The 26,995-nt window shown below is 47.4% G+C and overlaps 1 protein-coding gene across 1 annotated transcript in view; it reads left to right on the forward strand.

Annotated features, from left to right (window-relative positions):
- Inpp5a (inositol polyphosphate-5-phosphatase A) overlaps window positions 1-26,995 on the forward strand; it is a 179,688-nt gene that overhangs the window by 119,799 nt on the left and 32,894 nt on the right. Inside the window, exons 7-9 of the mRNA XM_051193276.1 lie at window positions 4,748-4,800; window positions 6,187-6,306; window positions 17,546-17,630. Of these exons, the coding sequence (XP_051049233.1) occupies window positions 4,748-4,800; window positions 6,187-6,306; window positions 17,546-17,630 (258 nt within the window). The remainder of the gene's footprint in view (window positions 1-4,747; window positions 4,801-6,186; window positions 6,307-17,545; window positions 17,631-26,995) is intronic.

Genomic DNA, 26,995 nt, shown 5'->3' on the forward strand with positions numbered 1-26,995 from the left:
CTCTGTCCCCTCGCAGCACTGGCGAAGTGTGACATGCATCACGACAGAGTATGAGAGACTGAATTCCTCCCACAACCAGGGTTCATCCCGTCCTGTATTTAGCAGACCTGGTCAGGGCCTCATTCCTGTTATCTGCAGGGAGAGGAAAGGGCATGTCCCTGTTGTTTTGTTGAGACGGTTATCACTGTGTAATCCTTTTTGGCTTCACAGAGATCTGACTGCCTCTGCCTCCTGAGTTCTGTGATTAAAGGCTTGCAGTACCATCCCTAGCATATATCTTTGAAGAATGAACTCTCGTTACGGGAAGGCCACAGGGTGTCTTTAGGTGGACCCTTGTCTTCATTTAGAACAAATTGCTATCCATGATGATCAGCTGGTTCACAGACCCCTGTGGTGGCTGGCTCCAGAGCCTGCAAGGACCTTAACTGCTCAACTGGGAAGTGTCCTGGGGTTCCGTGTATCAACCTTAAATCACATTTCCTTTCACCACAGTAATCAACAAAAACAAAATGTCATTTTAAAATCACAAACTCCAATACACTTTGTTAGTTCTATGGAGCTTCTTAATGTGTAGAACCTCACAGATCACACTGTGTTCCACAGGTTAGGACCTGGGGTGCCAGTGCTGAAATCACCAGAAACAGCTGTTTCGACCCTGTGTATCCCCTCCCAGGCTTGCCCCTTCATGCCTTCTGCCACGCCGACATTGCACCCAGCACATTTAGGGGAGAGAATTAGTTGAAGACTGATCTCTCTTTCTTTTATTGCCATCACTTAAGGATAATCTAAATGTAATTACTGTGATGGAGGCATAATGCAATTCCAAATAATGACGGCCCTCTGCTTCTAAAACTAACAAAACTTTCTCTGCTGATTTATGGGTGCTTCTAGCTCAGTATGAATTTCAAATGACGCCTCTGGGAGCAACACTCCAGATAACGCGAGGCCATTTTTAAAAAGCAGATTTGTGTAGTCGATCGGACTGAGTCATTTTTTTCCTCTTGGCCGTGGTGAGAAATTGGTTGTTACCATAGATCACAAGCCCTGCTGCATGTGCCCATGAAAGATGAATTAATTCCACTAATGCTCCAAGCAGGCCTTCCTCAGTGGGGCCACTTGGTGATAGCCTCCTGCAGCCTCTCTTTTCTCTGCTGCGATTTATGCTCTCTCAGTAGATGAAGCTGCCTGGATTCGCAATCCATCTGCCGGCTCAAGGAACCCTATTAACGGGACTGAGCAGAGGCCGCATGAGGTGAGCACTGTGTCACCTCCTGGGCCTGTGTGGGTTCCATTTCTGTGGCCATGGTCCCTCTTAAGAGAGGAGAAGCCATGTGAGAGCCTGAGTGCCACCCACCCCATATATCTATGAGAACCTTGCCATCCCCATCAGCTCAGAGAAGTTCATTAGTGAAGGTTTCAGAAGGTTGTCAGTGAGAGGAATGTCCCAGAACATGCCCTCCTGAAAGTGACCCCTCAAAGTTGAGTGCCACCTACCCTCTGCACACTGCTCCCATCTCCAATGGCCTGGTGACAGCTCTGTAGCTGGGAGCTTCTAGGCCTTCCAATGCTTTTACTGTGGCCTGGGTCCTTGCCTCCATGCCTGTCTGTGTGGGCCTTCCCCACCCTCCACACCAAACACAGTCATAAGTAGGTGTGTGTGTGTATGTGTATACATGTGCATGTGTCAGTGCCTTTGCATGTATTTGTGCGTGGTGTACATAGAAAGTCTCAGGGAGGCCCCTTTAAGGAGTCTCCTTGTCAAAAAAGCATCTGATGGTTGCTGATGCGGGGTGGGGTGTGCTCCTGTGGTCTAGTCCCATGTAGCAACTACCTAAGTGCTCATTATTGACTATACATGGGAAATGAGTTGTCAGAAAGCTGGAACCTTGGTCCAGGAGCAAGGAAGTGGATCCTAGTTCTGCTCCCTTCTGATCACTGGCAGTCTGAGGAAGTTTGGCTCTCATTTCTTCCTGGTTGAAGGGAGAGCTTTGCTCTGTAGATCTCCTTTCAGGTTACTGAAGGGAGTGTGGAATGCTGAAGGAGGACTGTGTTTTGAAGTAGCTGAGTAGAGCCCACTGGCCCTTGGAAGGAGGACAAAGATGCATCTCAGCTCAGACTCAAGACATGGACAACCCTAAGGCCATACACTGTGGGAGTGTCAGAGTGCCCCGGTTGGTAGTTACATCTTTCCATTCTGTGGTCATAGTTGTAGTGATGAGTGTGCCTCACAGGCTAATATCTTCTATAAATATTTTACCAAACTATTGGGTTATACAAATACTGTGTATTTTTTGAGATTCTCCTGTAACTTATGGAGAGTCTCACATCTAGCTAGAATCCTAATTGCAGTTATTACCAACACCTATTTTAGAAAAAAAGTGTACTTTTTGTTGCGAATTCAATTAGTAAAATTGTTAAAGTCAGTGCTCTATTGTGGAAATTTAATTTGTACAATATGTGTGTGTGTGTTCAAGATACACAAATGTATGTATTACCTTAATTTATGCAAATTTGAGAGCTAAGGAGAAAATAATTTCTGATCCCTCAATTCACATATGTTTTCTATTTGCAATGACAGCGAAGCTGTTGCCCACTATATAACTGTAGACAAAGTGAAGGTGTTCAGTTTGGGGTCAGAGCTTGTTAAGTGTGGCTGTAGGTGGACTGGGGATTGCTGCTTCTCTGGAGGAACTTTTTTTTTTGGGGGGGGGGTGACCTTAGGATGGCTGATCTTCCCTGTGGAGCACACTGCTCTGTGCTGTGTAGAGCTCTATATGCTGTGACCTTAAGACAAGTGTAGGCCTGGTCTTATAGAGCTATTCTTGGATGAAGAGGAATCTGTGCTGTGATGCATACACGACTATCAAAGTGCTGGTTGTGTGCTGAATGCAGTACCACACAGGAAGATGCTTGAGCTTGGGAGAGGTGGCCAGGTACCTCTGTACCATAAATACATTCAGTGTAGTTTCTATATTAGTTACGATGCTAACTGTATTAGTTAGGGTTCTTTAGAGGAATATCACTTATAAAAATGAATATCTGTCTAGAAAGAGGTGTTATTAGAATTACATACAGGGTTACAGGGTGTGGTCTAGAGTATCATTGAGTTAAACTGAGCTATTTCTGTTATGTAAAGAAATAAGATGCGGAACACAAAACTGTCCTACCTTACATCTCTGGATCCTCTGTTTATTCTTTTAGATTCATGTGTATGAATGTTTTGTCAGCATGCATATATGTGTACCATGAATGTGTCTGGTGTCCAGGGAAGTCAAAAAAGAATGCTGAACCTCTGGGAACTGGAGTTAAAAATGATTGTTAGCCACCATGTATGTGCTGGGAACCAAACTTGGGTGGGTCCTCTATAAGAGTAACAAGTACTCGTAACCACTGAGCCATCTCTCTAGCCCCCTTTGTATCCCTCTAAGGCAGAGAATGTTTTGATAGAAATTAACCGAATTCCCTGTGGTCACTTCTACCCCTGCCTGCCTGGGCACTATGGAGGAGGTGCCTTCTTTCCTGGTCCTTTGCCAACCACAAAGTACCTGAGCCTCTCAAGACAGAATGCCAGGCCCTGTAGAGGATCCCCCACTATGGGCCGCTCTCCGTAGGGAGATAAGACACTTGCTCCTGTCTTTTGTGACCTGGAGGTGCAGGAGGAGCTTCTCTTTTGCCCATAGGACTTCTGCTCCCAACACTGAGAGGCCACGAGACAGCTTTCTTCTATAGAGGTGTGTAAATTAGAGGTGTGTAAATTAAAAGTAAAGTAGAATTTAAAGTTCAGTTCTTTCATTCATATACATTGAGTGCTAGAAAGGTCATCGTCCCATGGGCAGGTATAATGTCAGCAGACAGCCTCATGTGCCGAGTTTCCTATGTGCATGTGAGCAGTCTTGGTTAGCAGTGCTGCTACAACATTGGGACTGGAAGCTTGGGGGGTTCAGCAGCAAGTGCAGTATATGGGAAGCTATAGTCAACAACAAGTCCACACGCTTTTTCCCTCCTCTTCCCATGACAGTCTCTGCTTGTTCTACTTTTTTCATCATTTCAGAACCAAGCAGGGGCTTCCAAGACTCTGAATAGTGGTTATCTGGAGGGAGGGAGAGAACACGGTGCAAGTGACCACTCCCTTTCTTTAGTTCAGCCTTCATTTAGCAGCTCTAGTCAGAGAACTAGGTAGTTTGTCAACCACAGAAAGTTCTTTCCCACAGTTTTTGATCCCCAGTAAGTGCAGGATCCAGGAGCTAGCAGAGCATCTGGTGAGGGCCGCATCCTCATTCAAGATAGGACCCAGATACCTGCCCTCTACCAGCCCAAATACATGTTCCCATGTGGCAGAAAACAAGCAAGCAGTGGAAAGGCCCAGACTTTCTTCATCAAACCTGTTTGCTAGAATGCCCAGCCCTTGTGACAGGATCACCTTTCAGAGGCCCCTGCTTCTCAGCCCCATCATATTGGAGGTCAACTGTCAACATCAAGATTTAGGGCACTTTCAGACCACAGTGCCTCCTCTGCCTTGTAGCTGCTGTACATATGGATGAACATTGCACACTATGTAACTGCTGGAAGTGACACTTAGACCTAGTAGGATCATGAGTTTGAGGCCAGCCTGGATTGTGTAGCAAGGCATCGTCCCCAAAACAAACAAGCAAAGGAAGGAACTCCTCTTAGCTGTGTCATGAGCACAGATGAGCCCTGTGGCTTCCCATTTCTCTGTGTTGTTGACAGTGTAACCTTTACTTTTCAGTGCAAATGGTCAAGAAAAGGCTTCATCAGGACGCGGTGGTGCATTGCTGACTGGTATGTTCCATGACATCTGATTGACTGTCTCCACTTCATAATTTTGAGAGTGGTTCTTACCCTTCTTTCATATGTGTCACAAACATGTTGTCAAAGACTGCACACATAGAACAGGGACCCCGCTGCTCAACCTGCCCCAGAACTCCTCTTTTGGTTGATGGGTGATGACACATGGCACAGTGTCGTTTCCTATTCCTTATAAGTTGGTGGTTCAGGAATTCAGTACAAACAAAGGCCAGAAGACCTCTCGCCAATCCTCAAATGTGACCTGTGTATGCCAGAGTCCACTGCACAATTGAACTGGTAGAAAGGCCTCAAAGTTAAGCTCTGCAAAGACAGCCTGAGGTTATTGGGCACAGACAAATGAGGTCCTAGCTCCTCTCACTTGTCCCAGCCTAGACTTCCTTTGGATGAGCATTCTCCATAATAATGCCCACCTTGTCCACCTGAGAACCACAGAAATGTGGCTGTTTTCAGCTCCTGAAACAGAGTTGACTAAGTTTTGATCTCTATAGTTCAGCTAAGGTACTGACCCAGGCCCCTGGAGCTGGTCAAGACAATGTTCAGAATGGACATGGGGGGGAGAGGAGCAGAAGGTTCCTAAGACAGCATTAATGACCCAAACCAGGAGGTGGCTGGTCACCTGTGATACTCTTTGTCCTTATTCTCATGGGCCAGCTTCTCCCTATGTGGTGTGGGTGGGTCACTTAGGCATGGAGCTAGTGGCTGAGTTATTGGGCTTTCCTTCACATTGCTGCTGCAGAGAAATGGTGAAGTCCAGTTCCAGTGCCCTGTAGAAGATGCAACATGGTAGTATGCGCCTTTGGGATGGTATGAAGCCATTATCTGGTAAGGCAGATGGTCCATGCTAGCTGGAGATGCCTAGGGACTTCACAGGTCATCGGAAAGGCTGACATAGACCTCACTCTGGCCTCCTCAAGTCCATATGCATGCAGCCCCTCAGGCTGCATGCTCAGAGGAAGTGGGAGGGCAGTTTTTCTGCCTGTTTCCATGCCCCTGTCTTACAGGGTCCCCAACAGTGGTTCATCCCTGCAGTGTGGGCTCTTGGGAACAGAGATTCAGAAAGAAGCATCCTTCTCCTTGAAGCTGGGCCTTCAGCTAACAGGAAGTTCTATAATACTATCATGTTCTTTAAAGGAAAATGGTTGTGGTTTACTTGGCCAGAGTGATGTTTTATTGGAGATATAATTTAAGGTCTCATGCCTTCCGGCCTTGGGGAGGCAATACTGTGGTGACTAAGGATGGGTGCCCAGGGCTTTGATCCTGAACTGAGGAAGAGGGTGGGATACAGAGAGGCATAGCTCTGTTCAGGGTAGACTAGGTTCTAGCTCTTGGTCATCAGCTCCCTTTCTTTGTTCATTACAGTGCCTTTGACTTGGTGAACATCCATCTTTTTCATGACGCATCCAACTTGGTGGCCTGGGAGACAAGCCCCTCAGTGTACTCGGGTGTCAGGCACAAGGCTCTTGGCTATGTGCTCGACAGGTAGGTGCTGTACCCTAGCCACTTCTGATCACGGCTGAGGCTGCTCTGAGGCCACTTCTTGGTCTCTGTTTTCCTGTCTGAGAGTGGCCCTCTGAATTGTCAACCTGTATGGAATGTAAGATCTCCAACTCCATGCACTGTCTGAGCAGCCCCTGATCAATGAGCAAACAGATGCACATTACCTATCTTTCCTTCTGTGTTCTGTGGGAAAATGAAGAAAGCTATGCCTTGAAGAGGAGGGGGAAATGCAAGCGATAGTGTGACGTCTCAGAATTGCCATGGCTGTGTTCAGTTGTAGATTCAAGAATGGATACCTCAGTGCTCTGCCTGGGTCAACTCAAGGAAGCTCTGCTGTCCAATCATGGTGTTGCCTTCTTCCTTCCTTTGTCTCTTCCCTGTCTATCTGGCCTGGTTGTTCTTCCTGGGCACAGAATGATCCCTGAGGAAAGGATTAGTGGCTGTCACCTTCTGCTGGGGATCCCACCGGCCGTGGCTACAAGCTCCTCTGTCTGTGGTATCCTGTATAATCTTAGGTGGGTCAGGACTAATGGGCTGTCATCCAGAGAGGATGGTGGCCCTGACTGATAGGATGGATCTGGACCTGAATACCAGTGTCCATCTGACTTACAGATAGGCATTCTCTGAAGCCCAGTCTGGGAGACACACCTGGATCTAGACTCTACTCCTCAAGTTGATCCTCCTGTTATGTGATAGGGAAGGATCAACTCTGGTTGGCTGCAGCCACTTCCCACAGACCAGGACAGATGGGCTTGGTTCTTCCTGAGCCTCATACAGTTTCATGGAGGCATGGCTCTGGCCTCAACCCAGAGCGAGAACAACACACTTAAGAGAATATGGGCTCTTGTTTGGCTTGGCTTTAGTCTCCTTTCCTCAGCCCATCCTGACTTCTACTCAGATCTTAGCCTCCCTCTAGCCTGTGTCTGGCTTCTCCTTATGCTCTTCCATCCCCTACACCTTCACAGACACTTCCTGTCTGGTCTGCTGAAGTGGCCATCTGTGAGTATAGGTGTTTTGCTGAGCAAAGGATTCTGCTATCCACAAATCACCACCTGTCCCTGGAATAGTCATATTGATTGTTGCTGCATTCCTGAGAGAGGACACACTGGTTGGGATATGCCAAGCCCTGACCCAGGCAGGAAGAAAAGAGTGGCAGGACGTAGGACATTTCCTGAGCCTGTAGAGGCTTCATGGAAGATGTGTGTGCCTGAAGGAAAAGCAATCTACCCAGGGTTCCCATAGAGACACTTTTGTTCACATGTAGCATGTTGTTCTTACACCATCAAATTCTTAAGGGCAAAGCTAGCAGACTCTAATGATGGGCGATCCCAGGGAGTGTGCAGACTTTTGCCCCAGCTTGATCAGTGGCCTAGGGAGGTATGTTGAGGGTCCCTAACATCAGACAAGGTCCTAAAGACCATCTACTAGGAAGGTCCTTACATAAGCCTTGAGTACAAGGCCTGTCTCCTTCTTGTGCCTTGTGAGAATGTGTTGGGGGGAAAGAGAAGGGAGGTGGGTGTGGTGTCTGGGTGAGTGTGGGTGTGTTTGTGCATGTAAATGCACACATGTGTTTGTGGGGCTTGTGCAGGACAAGTTTGTACATGTGTGTCTGTGCCATTGATCAGTGTGCCCCTAAAGTAAGAGGCAAAGCTGGATGCTATGGACCATAGTGTCACTGTAGGGTGGGGCTGGAATTACTGAGCATCCTACCATCTCTCTCTTCAATGCACATTAATAGTTTATTCTGTGGAGTTCTCCTCTGTTGTTTTCATGTGGTTCTGAAGCAATGTTCTACACTAGGAATCAGGAGATAGGGTCTTACCCCTGTGCCACCATACACAAGCACAAGGCTAGTGACCTCTGGAAACCATGGTGTCACACAAGAGAGGTCAGCCTATGGTCCTTCCACTGGTTCCCTCCCTTTGTTGACATCTCACAGTCTCCAATGTAAGAAATGGCCCTGGTGCTACTGGTATCTTACAGGTCCCTGCAGAAGAACCACAGATATGGGAAATGGGCCTGATGTTTCTCCTGTTGTTGCCCAGTCCTTAAAATCTGCATGCAGTCACACCCTTTCATTTGGAACTGCTGCCCAAGCAGGTGCTATACCAAGCCTGAAGCCTGACTTCAGCACCCACTATGGGATACAGCTCAGGCAACTGGAGATAGGTTCAGATGCTTCGCCCCAACAAAGCATCCGATTTCTGGCCACTCCTATCTTTCCCACATAATCTATGAACCCAGAGGCCCTCATCCTCCGGTGTTCTCACTCATTCTTCCTGACACCTATACTTCACCAGCCCTACTTTCAAGTACCCCTGGTATGGGCCCTGACCAGCATGTTTGTGTGGAGGTACCACAACAATATTGCCCACTAGCTCCTGGAGTGGAAAAGTAGCTGATGCTGCCCCAATTAAGACCAGACCTGAGGACAGCACTGAACTGATAGTGTCTCAGCTCAGTACCATGTCTAAATTTCTAGGCGATTGCTAGAGGCTTGGATGGGTGTCCCTGGAACCTCCCTCCTAGCAGGTTCCTCTGTGGTAGTGGTGGTGGTGCTGTGTCCCTCCATGGCCTGCCTTCTGGGCTAGTGAATCAGCAGTCAGCAACAAGAGCCTTGTCTGGGTGGTTTTTCCTGCTGTTTGCCCCATGGCCCTTTTTCTGGGACCTCCCAGGGAGCTGGGAGCTGAGAGAGACCAAATGTCCATCAGTCCTGGTGACCATGGTCAGCTTGTCAGTGTGGTAAGGCATTAAAATGTGTCATTGCCCTACACCACCATGCCTCTAGAAAAGCAGCCTTGGGGTCTGGGGGCCACTTTTTCTGCATCTTTGCATTCCAATGAATGGCCTCTGTGGCGAGCTCAGCCAGCCGCAGATCCGGACCTCCGCAGTGTAGGGCTGGGCTGCTGGGCACAAAGGGGCACTCTGCAGGAGTGGTGAATAATGGCCCACCCTTTCATCGGGAGGCTAACCTTTTGGCAGCCACCAGCAGACTGCATTCTACTGTGCTGATTGGGGAGGACAATGCTGTACTGGCCTTTGAATGGACACCGCCACCAACAGCGCTGTATTCACAGCAGCACTGGGAACCGTGTGAGCATTGTCTGCAGGCCCCACTGAGCTGCAGGAGACTGAGGAGCCTGGGATAGAGAAGCTGGCTTGTTTGGTTTAATCTCCCTATCCAGCCTGTAGGGCCCTGTCTTCGTCTGAGAAGTGGGGGCATTAGACCCAGGGATAGACAGTCTTGCATCCCTTTCCACAAAAGGGAAGAAAGATGGTGTTAAAACCAAGAGGCACCAGTATGTCATAACTTTCCTCCAAATCTAAGACTATTCTAAAATAAGTTATAAAGAAACAAGTCCAAGAGTAAACACTGACTCAAACTCAGGAGCCTCAACTGTGAGTAGTATGCCAGCTTGCATTAGAACCATTGCATGCACATGTGTCCCTGAGAAACCTGGGAGCAGTGAGGACTGACTAGAATTGCCTTGCTTTGCGTTCTTTCTTTTTCTTTACAGGTTTTCTTGGAGGTTTTCCCTTACTTCCTCCCTCCCAGCCTCCCTCCCACCTTCCCTCCCTCCCTTCCTCCTTCCTTCCATCCATCCCTCCCTCCCTCCCACCCTCCCTGCTTCCCTCTCTTCTTTGTTTTTTGAGACAGGAACTTACTCTGTAGCCTAGACTGGCCTGGAACTCATAGCAATTCTCCTGCTGCAGTTGCCTGCGTACTAGTATTGCTCTCATGAACCACCATACCTGGCCAGTCAAGACTTCTCATGTCAGATAATGTCTCCTTTTTGTGTGACTTTTGAGTTTTTAGCCTTATAAATATCTAGTTATGAAAAATTTTGAAATTATTTTAGGTTTATTTTATTATTTGTTGTGTATGAGTGCTTTGCCTGCATGTATGTATATATATGTATCACACATATGCCTGGAACTTATGGAGGACAAAAGAGAACATTGGAACTCCTTGGACTATGAGTGGCCATGTGGGTTCTGGGACTCAAACCCTGGTCTTCTGTAAGAACAACAAGTATTCTTAACCACTGAGTCTGCTCTTTAGTCCGAAGTTTTGTGTGGTTTGTGTGTGTGTGTGTGTGTGTGTGTGTGTGTGTGTGTGTGTGTGTGTGTGTGTGTGTATAGTTTTGTTTTGTTCTGAGACAGCATCTAATAATACAACCCTAGCTGCCTGGAACTTGCTTTGCAAATCAGGCTGGCCTTGAACGTACAGAGATCTGTCTGCCTCTGCCATCTGAGTACATGGATTAAAAGGATGTACTAGCACACCTTGTTATGAAATATTTTAAAAGAAAACCAACAAGTGGCTCTGAGAAGTCCAGGTGGGTTCAGAGGCCCAGGAAGCTGAAGGTGTCTGTGTTAGCGCTTGGGGATGTTGGGATGCCAAAGGTTTGCATCCTTCTGTGGCTACAGGAGGCACCTGCACTGCTCATGGCTATGATACTCTTCTTGACACAAGGTGAGCCCTTTGGGGGCACCTAGGGTGATCAAACCAGGACCTTGAGGCAGCAACTGTGAGCACGCCCTCAAATCGTCCCGAGTGCTCAACCCATGAAATGAGATTTTCTTTCTGCCAAGTGACAGGAGCCTTCAGTGTCCCCTTTGAAATGTGGCCTGGCTAGTTCAACAGAGACATTTTTACATTACAACTGTGAAACCCTGGCATAAAGCACCCCTCTGTCCCCCCATTATTTTCTCACAAACACAGTCCATTGTCACAGTGCTGAAGTTAATTTGATCAACATTGGGACATTTAACTTTTATGTCCAGTGAAAAGAGTTGTTTCATGCTCATTTTGGGCATTCAAAGGAAATGATTGCCAGAAAAATAATGTTCCTTGGGACAATCTGGAGCAATTAGTTTCCCAGGGAGAGGCTATGTGACGCCGGCTGCCACACAGCCCCTCTTTGTCACTTTATGGATGGTCATCCGTCAGCTGTCAGGCTGCTCAAAGACCCTCCAATCTAAATGTTTCTCTTTAGGCCGTTCCCAGAACTCGCCTTGCTGTTCAGTGAGCAGAAGAAAAGCACTGCGTCTCTAGGCAAAGGCGAGCTCCCTGCTAAGGATCTAGGTCATTCCAGAATGCTCTGGTGTGGCTGGCACAGAGCTATTTCTTGCACCTCATTTGCTGCCCACTGCCCTGGAGGAGAAGTGCAGGGGTCTCTATGGGGTGTGCCTACAGCCTAAGTTTTGGAAGTCTCAGGGCACCCACTGTCCAGAGCTCACCCTGCACAGCACAGAATTCCCATAGCGAGTAGAAGGGCCTGGACCCCACAGACTTGCTGTGTATATCATCAGCCTGAAACCCCAAGGCCTGTGCCAGCATTGCCATGGATTCCATTGGAAACATGGTAGCTAGGACATGTCAAGTCCAGTTGTAGTTGAGCTAGGTGAGTCTGTGAGGCCAGTGTCTCAGATGATTGATGAAATTTGCAGTGTGTTCTTCATTATACTAAAAATGAATCCAGGTGTTCAAAAGCATGTAGAAGGCTATGATGAGGAAAATCTCACACCTCTACTTAGTGGTTGACATGTGCATTTTGCCTTCTCTTTTCTGAAGAAATAAAACAAAGTATAGTGTGTCTGTGTCCTGAGCCTCAGTGGCCACACAATACCACCTGAATTCAGTGTCTGGGTTTCTTTGCATGCTTCTGTTCATCTCTCCATTTTCCATGCCTCAGGTTTAGATTGTATGCATGTGTAGGTGTGTGTGTGCATGTGTGCCTATGTGTAGGTGTGTGTGTGTGTGTGTGTGTGTGTGTGTGTGTGTTTGTAGGGGTGTGTGTGTATGTAGGTGTGTGTATGTGTGTAGGGGTGTGTGTGTGGTGTGTGTATGTGTGTGTGTGCGCGCGCGCACTGTGCACATGTGAATATCTACAGCAAAGCTTGGAGAATGCTGTGGATGGCTTCTTGCCACTTAACCTCCATCTGTGTCATGTTTCTTCTCTGGTGGCTTCACATCAACTGCTCCCTGGTGGAGACCCCCTTTAGAGGGCCTCTGTATTTTACCAAACTGTGCCTTCTGTACCCATCCCCTACTGGCCAGTCTTGGGGAGGCAGCACAACTCCTGGAGCTGGTGAAGCTGGGCATCTGAGGCTTAAGGGCTGCTCAGCTCCTGGAGATCTCAGCTGTGGGTTTTCCTGCTACATGCCATGGAAATAAAGTATTCTCAGAGGCTAGGGCTCTTCCGTGTAGCCTGGTGGGGTTTTGTAGCCAGTGGAGTTGTGTCAATGTGAGGGGGGAGGGAAAGTAGTACATTCAAGATCTAGATCTTATACTTAGAAAACAAATTGGAATGATGCCTGATAGAAAGAGAGGATCAGCTCTCTAGCCAGAAGGTGTGAATTAGAGGCATTTAGCCCTCATGCTAGGGTCCACAGTGGGCACAAAGTTCCCCCAGCAAAATTGGACATGTATCATCAAGGAGGCTGGCTTTTGTAAGGTTGGGAAAGTCCAATGTAGCTATGGCCCAGAATGCCCCTAGCACATAGTGAATGCCCAGTACATTGTCACTGGGAGAAGAAACCAGTTCCTGTCCAGAGGAAAAACCCAATCTCTTAAGATTCCACCAATAATCTCAGTCTGAAGCACTGGGAAAGTAAGTGGAGTCCAAGTTACAAGGAGCCTTGGCCAGTAGCATACAGTCTAGGTATGTCCCATGTCTTTCCTGTATGTCCTGCTGTCCTTTTGTCCATAGTCAGTGCCCTAAGGATGGACACTGTCCCAGGGAGGGCTGGATGCTACAGCAAAGAGCTTCAGGCAAGGGACTAGACTGAGATTCATTCCTTGCAATTCTGGAGGCTGAAGTTCAAGCTAAGGGCAGCAAGCCCGGCTCTAAAAATGGCTTGTGGACACTGTCCTTACATGGTAGAGAGCCAAACTCTAGGGATTCTTTCCTTTGTGTCAGGTCCCCTCTGACCTTGTTAACCTCCATGACCTCCTTAAAGGCCCCTTCTCCAATGCAGTGATCCTGGGTCATTCCCAAGAACGACCAAACTTGGTACCATAAGCCTGATAAGACAGGAACTTTCATCCAGGCGGGGAGCAGCAGTTCCCATAGGCCATGGTGGGGAAGGTAACAAAACCAACCTTAGATGATCTCTAATTTTGTGTAGGTTCCACAGTTAAGTAAAAGTATAATGCCAAAAAGTTTAACATCCCCTCCATTGGTTGAAGAGTAAAAAGGGAAGAAAGTTAAATTCATCAGTGTGTCATAAGTACTGCAGGGGATGGGACTGACTAGTCATGGCTAAATCCACCTTCCAGACCTTTAGAGCCTTTGGGGTGAAAAAGTAAACAAGCTGTGTGCAGGTCATCATCTTTCACACCCTGTGGGATGTTACATTGGTGTACTCTGTCCTCTGTAGCCTCAGTGACCATAGGGACCCTCAGCAGATCCAAGGCACCTCAAGGTTCCTGTGGCACGGAAGTGACTACGGCTGAAAGGGTGACTTTCCTCCAGAAGTCTAAGGCCCGTTGCATTATGGGAGGTAATGTCCTCAGATGGGGAACAAGGCCCTGGCCAGATAGAAAAAAGCCACCCTTCCCCCAGTGGTGCTGTCACATCCTGGAATCACCTGTCAAACAAGAGACACCATTTCCAGGCCTAAAAAATTGATTTTTATGGCTCTTCTTGTAATTCTCTTTCTGAATAAGGCACATGATATTGATGTGGGCCTCCTTTTTAATCATAATAGCCACTGACAAGGTAATTAATTTTAAAACAACTCTTTTTTTCTCTGGTCCAAATGGCACTATGTAGAAATTAAAAGTGAGTGCCGTGAGGGCCGCTGGCCTGGCACTCAGGCGATTGCCTCGGCCGTGACAGCCCCTTTATCTTGCTGCTTCTGGGCGACCTTCAAAGATGGGTGTTGTTATTAATTGGCTTGGGCTATTATATCAAAAAGAGCAGGGCAGGAAAGCATGATAAAGTTTAGGTTTTTAATGATAGTCTTACAGGAATCTAGACATGCCAGTGAAATTGCCTTCCTGGGTCATCACAGGCCCAGCGTGGGGAGCAGCCAGGACCCATCAGCACCTCTCATGGGAAGAACAGCCAGATGCAGCATTCTCTCACTTAAGCACACAGGCATCTAAAGTTAGTGCACTCCTTTTAAATCTGAAAAGGCTTTTTAACTAATTTACCTTAACATGGATTCTGCCATCTGAATAGCCACGTAAGTGTGCACTACTGTGACTGGCGGTTTCTAAGGCCACATCTTTATGTTGCTTTCTAGGCCTTTGTTTTCATCTCATCAGAACTTAGGGCAGTCTGTTGTGTTTGATACTCACACTAGTTGATGAGACAGAAAAAGGCCTGGCCCCCCACTGTCCCACACATAAGATTGCAGGTCCACGCGCTCACACAGACACACCTTGGTGTCCTGTGAATTCACCTCCTGTGGTGCTCTCACAATGAGCTCGGCTTTGGCTTGTCCCACACTCTCTGACATGTGGGTGCCATTAGCCTCCCAAGATGCCTCAGCATGACCTCTGGGCAGCAATGCACACCTGCTGAATGGTTTATGGACACAGGAAAAGCCAAAGTTTCCTTTCTAAGCTCAGAGCTTGAGGTGGTTTGTGCACCTCATACTAGAAGAGATGGAACCCTTGAAAGTGAAGATGTAGTCAAAAGTATTTGGCTCAAGGAATCAGTACTGTTGAATGCAAGTTAACTCTCCTGCCTGCTTTGCCCATGAGTCATTTCAAAGCCATCCCTTTCTGGAGATGAACTCTTACTGTGAAGTTGCATATACATATCTGCAACCTGTGCCTATAACACACCAGTGATGTGACTATGATATGCACATAGCACATTCCTGAGTGGGACTTGGCTTCTGAAGTATGTATGTCATACATGTATATGTAGGCATTCATGACAATGAAGAGTTCAGATCATCTGTAATGTTCATTACCAATAAGAGAAGTGTAAGTAGCCAGACAGTAGTGTTGCACACCTTTAATCCAGCACTTGGGAAGCAGAGGCAGGCAGATCTCTGTGAGTTCAAGGACAGCCTGGTCTGCAGAGTTAGTTCTAGGAACTAGGCCTGTTACACAGAGAAACCCTGTCTCGAAAAAAACCAACCCCTCCCCTCCAAAAACAAAAACAAAAAATCCTAACATAAAAGTCATATGAATCAAGGGTATATAGGAATAGATGTTTATTTTAAAGTCTATGGAAAACAGTAGGTAGTCTCCAAAAGCCCCATGCTAACCCATGTGCTGTGTGATATGAGACAGCCTGCATAGGAAATGAGTAGAACATTTAATGACAGTCAGCCTTGGAGGAGAGTTAAAGCAGAGACTGTACTTTCCAGACTATCCCACACAACACTAGAAAGATAGCATGGAAGAACAAATGTTCAAGTTGTACAAGTGGAAAGGAAGGAGCAGCAACAGGCCATAGGAAACATAGCAACATAGCCAGAGGAAAGCCCATAGCGATAGCCAAGCACAGAACCCCTCAGACATAAAGACAAAAGATCAGAATCCAGGTCCTGTAGACAAGACTTCTTCCCAGCTCAGGCCAGTGGGCAGGGTTCTCCAAGCCCTCAGAGAGCCCTCTTCACATTCCTCTCCAGGGCATCGGGCTTCCTTCTGGTGACTTCATACCATCAGCCCAGGGTTTGGACATTGTATTTTGCTGTGTAACCAGTGTAACATCAAGTCATATAAATTTCACATAGGAGATGGGCCCTCCTAATGAATAAGTGCTTCATTGGCTGCTACTTTCCAAGTTTCCTTTGCAACCTAAGTTCATCTCTAGGTACCCCCACATGCAAGGCTGCCCCCCTTGTTGGCACTCATTGATGCCAGCAGCAGTACATCTATAACAGGGCAGCAATAACCAGGCCACAGCATGGCACATCGGGCTTCATGGTAGCCACTAGACACCTGAGTCAATGTGATGGAGAAAGTCTGCCTAATGGCTACTGCCTAATAATCAAACTTCTCCTCCCCCTTCTTTCTCTTCTTTCTCTTCTTCCCCTTCTTCCCCTCCTTTCTTCTCCCCACTCCTCCTCCTCTTCTGTTCCTGTGTGTTGTGTGTATCACATTTTTATGTAGCACATGGATGTGAGTATGAACATACATGCTGAAGGCAGAGCACGGTGTTGTCTTCCTCTGCCACTGTCTACCTTATTGCTGGAGACAAAGTCTCTCACTAAGCTGAAAGTTGGTCATTTAGGTGCAGCTGGCTGGCCAGGGAATAAACTCTCAGGGTCTGTCTGTCTCTACCCTCTCCATCTCAACTAAATGCTGAGATTGTATGCACACACAGCCACATGTGGGTTTTAACATGGATGTTGGGGGTTCAAACTCGATTCACCATGCTTGTAAAGCAAGTGAGTGTGTGCTACCTCCAGAGCCCACCAAGTTTATTTTCCTTTAAGTGTGAGCTTGTCACTTTCCTATCTTAGACCTTGTCACAGCAGATGAGTTCTGGAATAACTACTGGATGTTCTCTGCCTCTGGACGGAAGGCATGCTTTTGCTCTGCTGGTGTCTGGTTAGTGAATCTGTGCTGTAAGTGGTCTGTCTGCACTTCACTTTCAAATCAGAAACAAGGACCACTTACCCTGTCTCAGGAACAGAAGAGCTGCTCAGTGTGGTGGTTGAGAGACTCGACTGCTCTGTAAGGGAAGCTGCTGTGTGTCCTTTGTATCTGTCAATGGGAAAAATTCTTCGAGAAGTGGTTGTGATTGGTGGAGAATTTGTAGAAAAGTCTTTGAGCAATGTAGCAAGGGCTGACCTGTATGTTATTATAGGCATTCTCCATCGTCACTTGGGTGGGATATAACTATTGCAGAATAAGAGTGAGCTCATATGTAAAAGGCGGGCAACTGTGGGTAGCAGAGGCAGTGTCCTGCTATGGGCAGACATACGCATACCTGTTCCCTGGGACAAGCTCTCCACTCACTTTCTATTTCTTTTGAAGTGTTCTCACTCAAGTGTCTGTCTAGTCCTATATGCACTGCTGAGTGCCACATCCTCCTGGCCAGGTGATAGGGACAATTGAGTACTGTTTGTTGCTGTGTGCTTGATGGTAGCCTTTGCACTAGATTTTGGAGTGCAAGAAACAATCACCATAGTGTCTTTTTAGCAGGAAGCATTTGGGGAGCATGGAGGAGTCGCTGGCACAGGCCTGTTTGAGCGGGTCAGCATTGAAGCATCAGGTGACCACTGTCTCCTTTTCTCTTCCCAGAATCATCGACCAGCGATTTGAGAAAGTTTCCTACTTTGTTTTTGGCGATTTCAACTTCCGCCTGGATTCCAAATCTGTTGTAGAGGTATGTAGGCATATGTTTCCTCCTCAGTCTGGGCATTGTGACAGAACCAATGGTGGCAGAGAAATGCTAGTTGTTTAGGCTACTTCCATACCACCATTTTCCTAGATCATGGTTTTTTATTGTTTGTTTTTTAAATAAATTTTTGCCTGCCTGGGGGGGGGGGAGGTCCAGTTGTTCAGCTAGTCAACCATTACTGGCTTTAAGAATAGTCATTCTGGCCAGGCTGTATTGCCTCACTCTTAATCCCTACACTCGGGAGGCAGAGGCAGGCAGATCTCTGTGAGTTCAAGGCTAGCCTGGTCTACAGCTCTAGTTCCAGGACAGCCAGGGCTAAGCAGAGGAACCCTGGCTCAGTGTCCCTTGTAGAAGACAGCCTGAGGAAACCACTGTGTGTTGCTACTTTGATATCTACAGCACTGGTAACTGTTAGGCTCAGGGCTGTTTCCCACTGGGTTTCCACTGCTTAACCCTCATCAAACGCCAGGAAACTGGTTGTTCTACTTGATTTAATGAATTGAGGCTCTCTCAGTTTGAGGAACTCTTAAAGCTTTGCTGACTACTATGGGAACTCTAGGCAGGGTGCCAGTGTCCTGGAATCCCTAGAGTGACTGCAGCTGGCACACTTTGGCACCAAGACAAGTGATGTGACCACTGAGGTTGGAAGGGGACTATGTGACTAGGGTGTGCTGCCAAGGGAAGCAAGTCCTGTGGTGTTGGCTTAAGGGCCAGATTACTGTGTCTTGAGGTCCATGCCTACCACCAGATGAGTGCTGGCATCCTGAGCCCTGGGACATATAACTGCGTATCTAGCTTCTTGTAGCCAATCTCTCCTGGTTTCTACATAGTTACGATGTACCAACTTCTCTGATGGCAGCAAACTAGAGGTACAGAACAGTGAGGAACTACCATCCCCCTTCACCTTCCACACCTGCCTTGCCTGGGACATTTAAAGCATGCAGCAGTACCAGGTAATCCACATGTAGGGCCCACTGAGACCAGCATGAAGTCATGCAGTACCTCAGATTGGTGTCTTCTCATTAATAGTTTTAGTTCCAAATATTGTCATACATTAATCTTCCATCCTCGGTAGAAAATTGTTTTTTAAGGACAGAGTTGAGCAGGTGTTATCCTTTGGTTGATGGAAATGAGTGATGTGCCATTAGAATCCTTCTGTGTTTAATTAAGCTGAGGGTACCTCATCAGGGCAGACCCAGGAGTACATTTTAAACTTTGTAGTCCAAGAGGTCTCTCTAGATGACCAGTGGGTATAGTTGTTCTCCCTAGATGTTCAGCAGGTAATGGGACGGAGGGACCCTGGGTGTTCAGTGACTGCCGGTGGCAGTACATCTTTTTTTTCTTTCTTTCTTTTATTCTTCTCTCATACACTGCATTCTGCCTACAGTTTCCCCTCTCTCCATTGTTCCCCCACGTCCCCTTTCCCCCAGATCTACTCCTTCATTTCCCTTTAGAGAAAGAGCAGGGCATAGCAAGTTACAATAAGACCAGGCACAAACCCTCATATCAAGGCTGGATAAAGGCAACCCAGTAGGAAGAAAAGGGTCCCCAAGAACAGAGAAGAGAGTCAGAGGCACCCCACCCCACTCCCATTGTTAGGAGTCCCGCAAGAACACCCATCTACACAATCAAGATGTCTATGCAGAGGACCTAGCTCACACCAATACAGGGTTCACGATTGTCACTTTAGTCTCCATGAAGTACAGTACATCTTAACCCAGCCATGAAAGAGGAAGGAATACCACGGAGCATGTGCAGTTCCTAAAACAGTCAGAAGACTCATTTTCCAGACCCTCACTTTCCTGCTCTCAGGCTTCTGAGCTGAGTTGCCAGCTTGCTGCTGGAGGACAGCAATTCTGCTGCACACCATGGTTTCCCCACCTCCCCAGAGACTTCCACTTGGCACAGAGTGGCCATTGTGAAAGGAACGGACTCTTAGAAGGCCAATGCTGGTCAGCCTGTGGTTGAGGAAAGGTCAGAGAAGCTTCTTCACAGTAGACTTTTCCTTCTGGGGGTGGGATACAGGCCATCTGGAAAAGCAGCTCATCTGCACAGGCTCAGAATGGCTAATGGGCAATCTCTGACTCTGTCCTTCAGGGTGGGAGGACAGTTTGACTATGTGGATGAGTGGACAAATGGATACTCCATACTGTACAGACGTGTGCAGAGTCAGGAAGGAGCTCACCATGGCCATTAGCTTCACCAATTGCCCTTTGCCTCCTTATGGGGCCTGAGTAGAGTTGGGCAGCTTTAGTTATAGAAACTAAGCATTCTGCAGTTATCTGTTCCCTAAGGAAGCCAGTAAGTGCCCAGGGGGTCACCAACCTGCCCTATACCATATAGCTTCCTCTTAGCCTCTAGCCAGAGCTGTGTAGCTACTTTGCTGAGCTGAAGGCAGGGATACTGGAGAGGCCAAGTGATGGTGGGGCTGTACCATACCCCCAAGAGTGGTAGTGGAAGATGCCCTGTCTTCCAGCTACCTCTCCTTTGCTGTGAGTCAGATCATGATGGGGACTAGAGAATGGGACTGTGGGGACTTAGAGAAAGCACCAGATCTCACCTAGCTGCAGTCTCCTTTTATCAAGGTATGAATGGTTTTATGTCTCATGGTTGCTAGCTACCTCTGTGAGTAGTCAGGAAGCCATTAAAATCAGTGTTGCTTCCTGGTCTGTCAGAGAACTGTTGGCCTTTATGGTAATCTGCTAAGTGTTAGATGTGTCTGGACCCCTGACCTGGGTGTACTGGCCTCATGGAGGATAGTTTGTGTCACCCGATGCCAGATTGTTGCATCTGCAAAGCCACCCAGGTCTTCTGCAGTTCTCACTGTTTGGAGAAAGGGTTTCCAAGAGGAGGATGGCTTCTGAGAGAGGCTCTAAGTTTCTTAAGTGAAGCTCCTATTTCACTGGAACTCTCACTAAAGACAGCCTGCTGCTAGCCCCTTTCACCTGGACTTTGTCCTCTTTCATGCCTGAGCAGGTGGTGTTAGCTAATGCAGCTATGTTGCCTGCACCATCCCTTCCACAATGCATGGCCTTGAGTATTTGTATTTGTATTTGAGAAAATGTCCCCGTGGACTTGCTGTCATTTTGCACTGGGAGTCAGCTTCCTTGTCCATGAATAACATGTCTTCATTCATCTTGGAAACACAGTTCTGGGATGTTCACAATGTCTCCAACCAGAGCCCCAACTGTTCCTTACAGTGTTTCATCTGTGGGACTGTCCCACTCAAGACAGGTGGCACTGTGATCTGCTGTGCAGATTCCCACAGGAGGGACAGGCAGTGTCTCCAACCAAGGGGATAGGACCCAAGAGTGTAGAGGAGGAGCCTCTCCTCCATCAGCTAGGTACTCATAATGTCAGGTCTCTTTTAAACACCACTGTCTTTGTGCCACCTACCTCCAGGTATTAGATGACACATAGTAACAGAGCTATATACACTGTACTCACTTTACTCTGGGCCTTGCCTGAGGGGGACCACTGCAGCCACTTGTCATCTGTGTGGGGTGCTTTCCTTGAGCACAACATTTCCCCACATGGAGGCTACTGGCATTGGTGTTTTGTGATCATATCAACTTTGCTGGGCTCCTGTGAACAGCTCCCTCTACAGTTATCTTCTCAAAGCCACTGGGTGGGACAGCATGACCTACATGACTGTAACACCCCCAAGGAAGCCTCCTCCTCAGGGAGGCCCCCACAACAGGCATTAAGATCATTGGCACCAGGCACTTGCTGACCTGGCATGCCGCCTGGTAACTGCGGCTCTTCTGCAACCACTAATTCTGGTGTTCATCTCTTCCCACTTTAGAAGCCTGGAGCTCCTTGTCTCTGCTATCAACCTGGCATGTGCAAAGGAGAATCAGTAGTTTTTAAACTGGATTGTTTGCTCAATAAATAAATGGATATATCTTAGATCTGTGCATTAATTCCTAGAGGGCTTTTGAGGCTCTTTACGACCTGCAGATAGCTGTTATTCATTCAACCAGTAAAGCTTGCCTTTACAGTACTTTACCATGTAAGTAAAGCAAACAGTAAGAAATGTGGAAAACAATTAGTGTACATTTTAAAAGCCCATTTAGTGAAGCAAAGGTTGTAGCTCTGAGATTAAAGACCCTGTATCCTTGTGATTGTAACATTACTAGTGTCTCATTCTACCACTTGTACTCTTCTGCCAGAAAGAAGGCATAGCCTTCACCCCACCAAGAATGCTTGAGGAACCATGTAGACTGGCCAGCCCATGCTTACAAGGGCACTGCCTATGATGGCTTCTGGGGGCTTTTGACTAGAACTCCAGTGGCCTTTCCTCTCTTCACTTCTCTCTGCGCATGTTCCTCCTGGAAGGGCCTCAGAGGCCTCAGTGTGCACACCTGCAGATCAGCCGTGGCCCAAGGACTCTTAGGGATCTCTGCACCCTCATTTGTGGCAGGTCATCTCCAAGTGACTTTCATACTTCTGAGAGGCAGAGTGAAAAATGAGAAGAGTAAGAAATCAGAAGAGTCACAGACAGACACATTCATAAATAGAAAGGTATGCTGCTTGGAATATTGGATGCCCTGCAGGAAAGGCAGTCCTGGAGCTGTGGGAAGGCTGGTGCCTGAGATGCCCGGTGTATACAGGTAATTCATCTACAGGTGGCTTACCTCCTAAAATAAAGTGGGGGTTGATTTTCAGTGCCTGACCCAGCCTAGGCTTTTTGCTTTGTTTTCTTAGGGCACTGAGGCCCCACCCAGAACAGAGCACCCTTAGTTGTCCTGCCATTCTGAACAGGCAAGGAGATTCCAGTCTTCCAGGGAATAGGGCCCATTTGATAGCCCTGCCCCTTGGGGTCTCACGCCATCACACTGGCTGGCAAGATTCATCAGAGGTTAATTAAATCCATCTCCAAAACAATGAAAGGCCAATGAGCTAAGCCCAATCTCAGTAAATTAAATGCATTAAATGCAGCCATTGTTCATCCTGCAGGGAGGGCGGGCTCAGGCTCTGGGTGTCTCCAGGAAAGGACCAGCCTCTAGGCTCTGGGAGCTCTTGGAGCACAGTAGAGACCTGCTTGTCACTTGCAGTGAGGGAGGAGTGTGGGGATGGGATGGGTGGCCTGTGAAAGAGGCTCTGTGTGCAGAGCTGTGAGGCACTACCCCCAGGAAGAGCAGCTTCTTATGTTTCAAATGCAAATTAATGCAAACATGCTTGCAGAGCAGAACTGAAAAGATGATACTGTGATCAAATTTGGCACCGCTTAAGCCATAATTAAAACATCACAAATTAAACATGATTATCTTGCCGTGTAACAGGACCACACGCCATTACTCTAATTAATAATGCAGTCTCCAGCACAGTCCTGCTGCTGGGATTGCTTGGAGGGTATGTTTTATGCCTTGCACAGTGGCTACTGGCAGCTGGGGTGTTCAGCTGGCCACCGTGACGCAGAGTGACAGCGGTGCCGGCCGTGCCTGTCTCTGCATGGTCTAGGCTCACCACACCTGCTGTGCATCACCTCCCCATCAGTGGTGGTGATAGATGTGTTTCTGGAAGCTGGTTGTCTTTCAAAGTCCTGTTGCCAGTTGCTGACAGCTACATGCTCAGGTGTCAGCTATACCTGTTTTAGAGCAGGGCCCAGTGAAGGTACCACTGTCTCAGCAAATGCCTTTTCAGAGGGACTTCTGGGACACAGAGTGACACTGAGGTAGTCTCAGTGTTGACTGTGCCCCTCTGTGAAGAGCACTTCAGAGGATCCCCAGTGTCACACCCACAATGTGATGAAGACCATTGCAACAGTAAGCCAGCTCAGGCTGCCTGGTGTCTAAATACTACTGGTACCCAGGGGCTCCTAAAAGTCGGCCAGTGAGGTTATTTGCACCTGGTCATTACTTTTATGACTCCACAGGACCTCTTTTGAGAGCCCCTTGCCCTAGCCAGTGGATTGTTTTTGTGTGGGGTCCAGCTGAAGTGCTAACTCCTTGTGGTCATTGTGTTCTTGTTTAACTAAATCCTTTGTTGTGCCCCTGTGTGCTCAGCCTGCACGTACTGTACACATGTTCCAGACAATATCAAGAGGAGCTTGGGCCTACGTGTCAACCAGCATATCCCTAGGTGCTCAGTGAACAGGGGTAGCTGTGGCAGCCATGTCCACCCTGCTGTGTATGTGCAGCTATGTGAATTGGCCAAAATTAAGTCCTGTTCCTCAGTGTTTCACTGATTGGCCTTGGCCTTAACCCTGGTAAGCCTTAGAGCCCTACTTGATAAGAGCTCTTTGCTTGTATTATGGAGAGTAAACAGTGGGCATTAAAACTGGGGCTCTGTGTGAAGTAGGCACTGCTGTGCCAGAGCCCAGTAGAGTTCCCATGAGCCCTTTAGGGCCTGCTTCACCTGCTTAACAGCCCTTAGAATTCTGTCTTAAGTCAAGAGTGCAGGCAGATCTGTGCCATGGCTCTCCCCAGTTCCTGTAATACTTTACACACTCAAATTAGACCCTGCAGTGAGTCATAGTAGCAGCCCTCCTTTCTCTCCAGCCAGGGCTCCCACAGGGTCAAGTGGATATTCCATTCCACCTTTGCCTGGGCACTCGGGTGGCAGGAAGCCTAGGTCCTAGAACCGCAGATAGGGTACACATAAAGTACCTCCTAACTTAAGGGCTTTAACAAATAATGGCAGTAACATAATTCCTAATTAAAATCATTAGATATATTTTTAATGCCTTCAGAAGGAGACCTAGTTAAACAATTTCTGAATACAGGTGTCGGTATCAGCTATATGGCAGTAAATTATAACAACAGTTTGGATTTTATATTCAGAGTATTTACTTGTGCAACAATCAATTTGCATACCTTAATTAGCCAGCATTTCCTCTTGTTTTTCTATTCTGAGATCCTATTATTAGAGTAGCTAGATCTTTGGACTCACTGCTTAAGGATTTATCTGGCTGCATATTTATGGCTTGTCCCAGCCCTGAGAGCCTGTGGGGACCCTGCTCTGCTTTCTCTCCATCCTTCACAACCTCATGATCCTAGGGACATCCTGGAGTCCTACTGCAAGTATACCTCCAGCCAAGAAAGAGCATGACCTACAGGGGCAGCACAGTCTTGTGAGACACTTATGAGCCATGGGTGTGGATGCCTGCTACATATGAGCCTTAGCTTGTGTCCCATACTCCTATAAAAGGAGGTCCTGTCCTACCTTGGTGTGGCAAACAAGTCACTCAGGCTCGTTAGTCCCATGTCCATCTTTGTCCAGCTGCTGCAAGGCAAGCTGTTTCAGAAGAGGAGATAAATGATAGGGTCTTTATGATACTCTGTTTCCTATGAGCAGTTGACAGTGTCCAGCAGGAGAAGGGCAGAAGACGGGTCTCTGTGGCTGCTGATAGACAGTTCCCCAATGGATGGACAGCATCCATCACTGATGCATTTGTGTGCCATTAACTTTGCACAGCAAGCCCCGTTTGCCCTACCCTGTTACAGTGATATCAGGCCAGCAGGTGTTTCCTCTACCATTATTGGTACCTCCTTCTGATCTCCAAAACGGTGAGGCTCTTCAGCTGGATTTAATTTGTTTGGAAAGTCAGGGAAGATGAACTGGAGTGATAGATGGGGCCTGCTTGAAGGAAGCTCCAGTGGCCAGACATGCTTTGCTCTTGGGCCTGCTGTGTCACATGGAACTCCATTCCAGAAAGCTCAAGAAATCATGTAAAATCCTGTCCTCAGTTCTGCTGAATCAGTCTGAACTTCTGGCCTCAGAGGGTGAACTTGTCAATTGCCACAATCCTGCAGCTACCAATCTACTCCCTGTCCTAAGTGAGGCTGTGCTGTTGTGCCTTCCTACCCACTGAAGCACACTTGAGCTACTTGAGGAGCTTTAGGACACCCAGGTTTGAAATAGAGAGGATGTTTTATGTGCTGTGCCATACTGGGTACCTGTGAGCGTACAGATGTGACATAGTGGGCCTGAGCTGCCACAGCCACAGTAGTGGCTTTAATGCTGGTGTGCAAATCTGTAGCTCCTACAGCCTGGCCACAGACAACCTCCCTATGGGACAAGGCACCACTGACTCCCACCTCAATTTCAAGAGAAATGAGGGTGTGCAAGGGCTGGGCATTCAGAAGCTGTGCGTGTCTATATGCATGCTCAAGGAATGAAAAGTTGGCAGGGTGAATTCAGTACTGTTTGTACATGCTATTTAGTCACAAATTTTTATCAGACAATTAGACCTGGTGCGGTATTATCTTTGCCAGCTCCATGATGGCTTTTTACCTCTATATAAGGATGGTTTGGCTTCTCCACATCGTCTCCTATGGATCTAGGGCCCTATTCTCTGCCATAGAGGGCAGGAGTCATGATGAGGATCTCTTATATGTGTGCTGACTTCTGACTAGGGTGCAGTTCATGTTGGAATTTGTCCTATTTTCATATGTTGAATGCTAGTCTTAAAATCACCTGTTTCCATCTTGGAGCTGTCACTTGAGTGACTTTCTGGTCCGCCTGACTGCCATTCTATGATAATGATTTGAAATAATGTCTACAGACATCAGTTATCAAGGAATGGTTAGACAATGCTTACTTGTGTTTTAAAATTCTAGTGGCCATCCTAGATAGTGACAGACTGTGAGGACTATCACATTTTAATATTTAAGTTCCTGGTGCCTATCTCACAGTGGCCTGTATCTAAACCTAGAACTTCATCCACTGTTTTATTGGTGAGGCAAGTGTGTTCTGGGTCTGGGATGCCTGGCTTGTGGAGGTTGCAGTGTCTAAGCACCCTGTATCAGCAGCAGCAGTGGAGTCCTTTCTATTAGCTTCGGAAATATTTCAAAGAAAAGCATTCTATTAATTTAACAACATATTATGTAGTAGGACCCAAATTTATATTACTGTTCAGTATTCTACAAGAACTATATTTAACCTACATACTTGTTATTCTCTGGGACAGGTCTTCATTTTGGAGACATCAAAATGTGAGCTTAGTGGTAAGGAATGTCCTTTGATATGTTTTAAGGAACATCAGTGTGGAACTGTCATCATGTCTAGGAGCCCGCTGGGGGCCCCCCCCTCCGGCGGAGGGCGGGGGGGCTGGCTGGGAGCTATCTGCAGTCAGCCCCTTTCATGTCATCTCTGCCATGAAGATTGCTCATGGAGATTCACTACTGTACATTTGCTTGACTGGAATTTAGCTACAAGCTTGAATGGGAAGAAGAAAGACTGAGCTTGGATGGGGCCGCCACCCCCGTGCTACTAGGCTTCACATGCTCTTGTCAAAGTGTTGGCTATACATATAAGCTGGGCCTCCTTGGCACAAGCAGTTTCTTACTACACACCATCTGCTATCTGCCTAGACCAGTGCAGATTCATCATGTGGCTTCCGTTGT

The sequence above is a fragment of the Phodopus roborovskii genome, unplaced genomic scaffold (genome assembly GCF_943737965.1).
Source record: "Phodopus roborovskii unplaced genomic scaffold, PHOROB, whole genome shotgun sequence".
Lineage (NCBI taxonomy): Eukaryota > Metazoa > Chordata > Mammalia > Rodentia > Cricetidae > Phodopus > Phodopus roborovskii.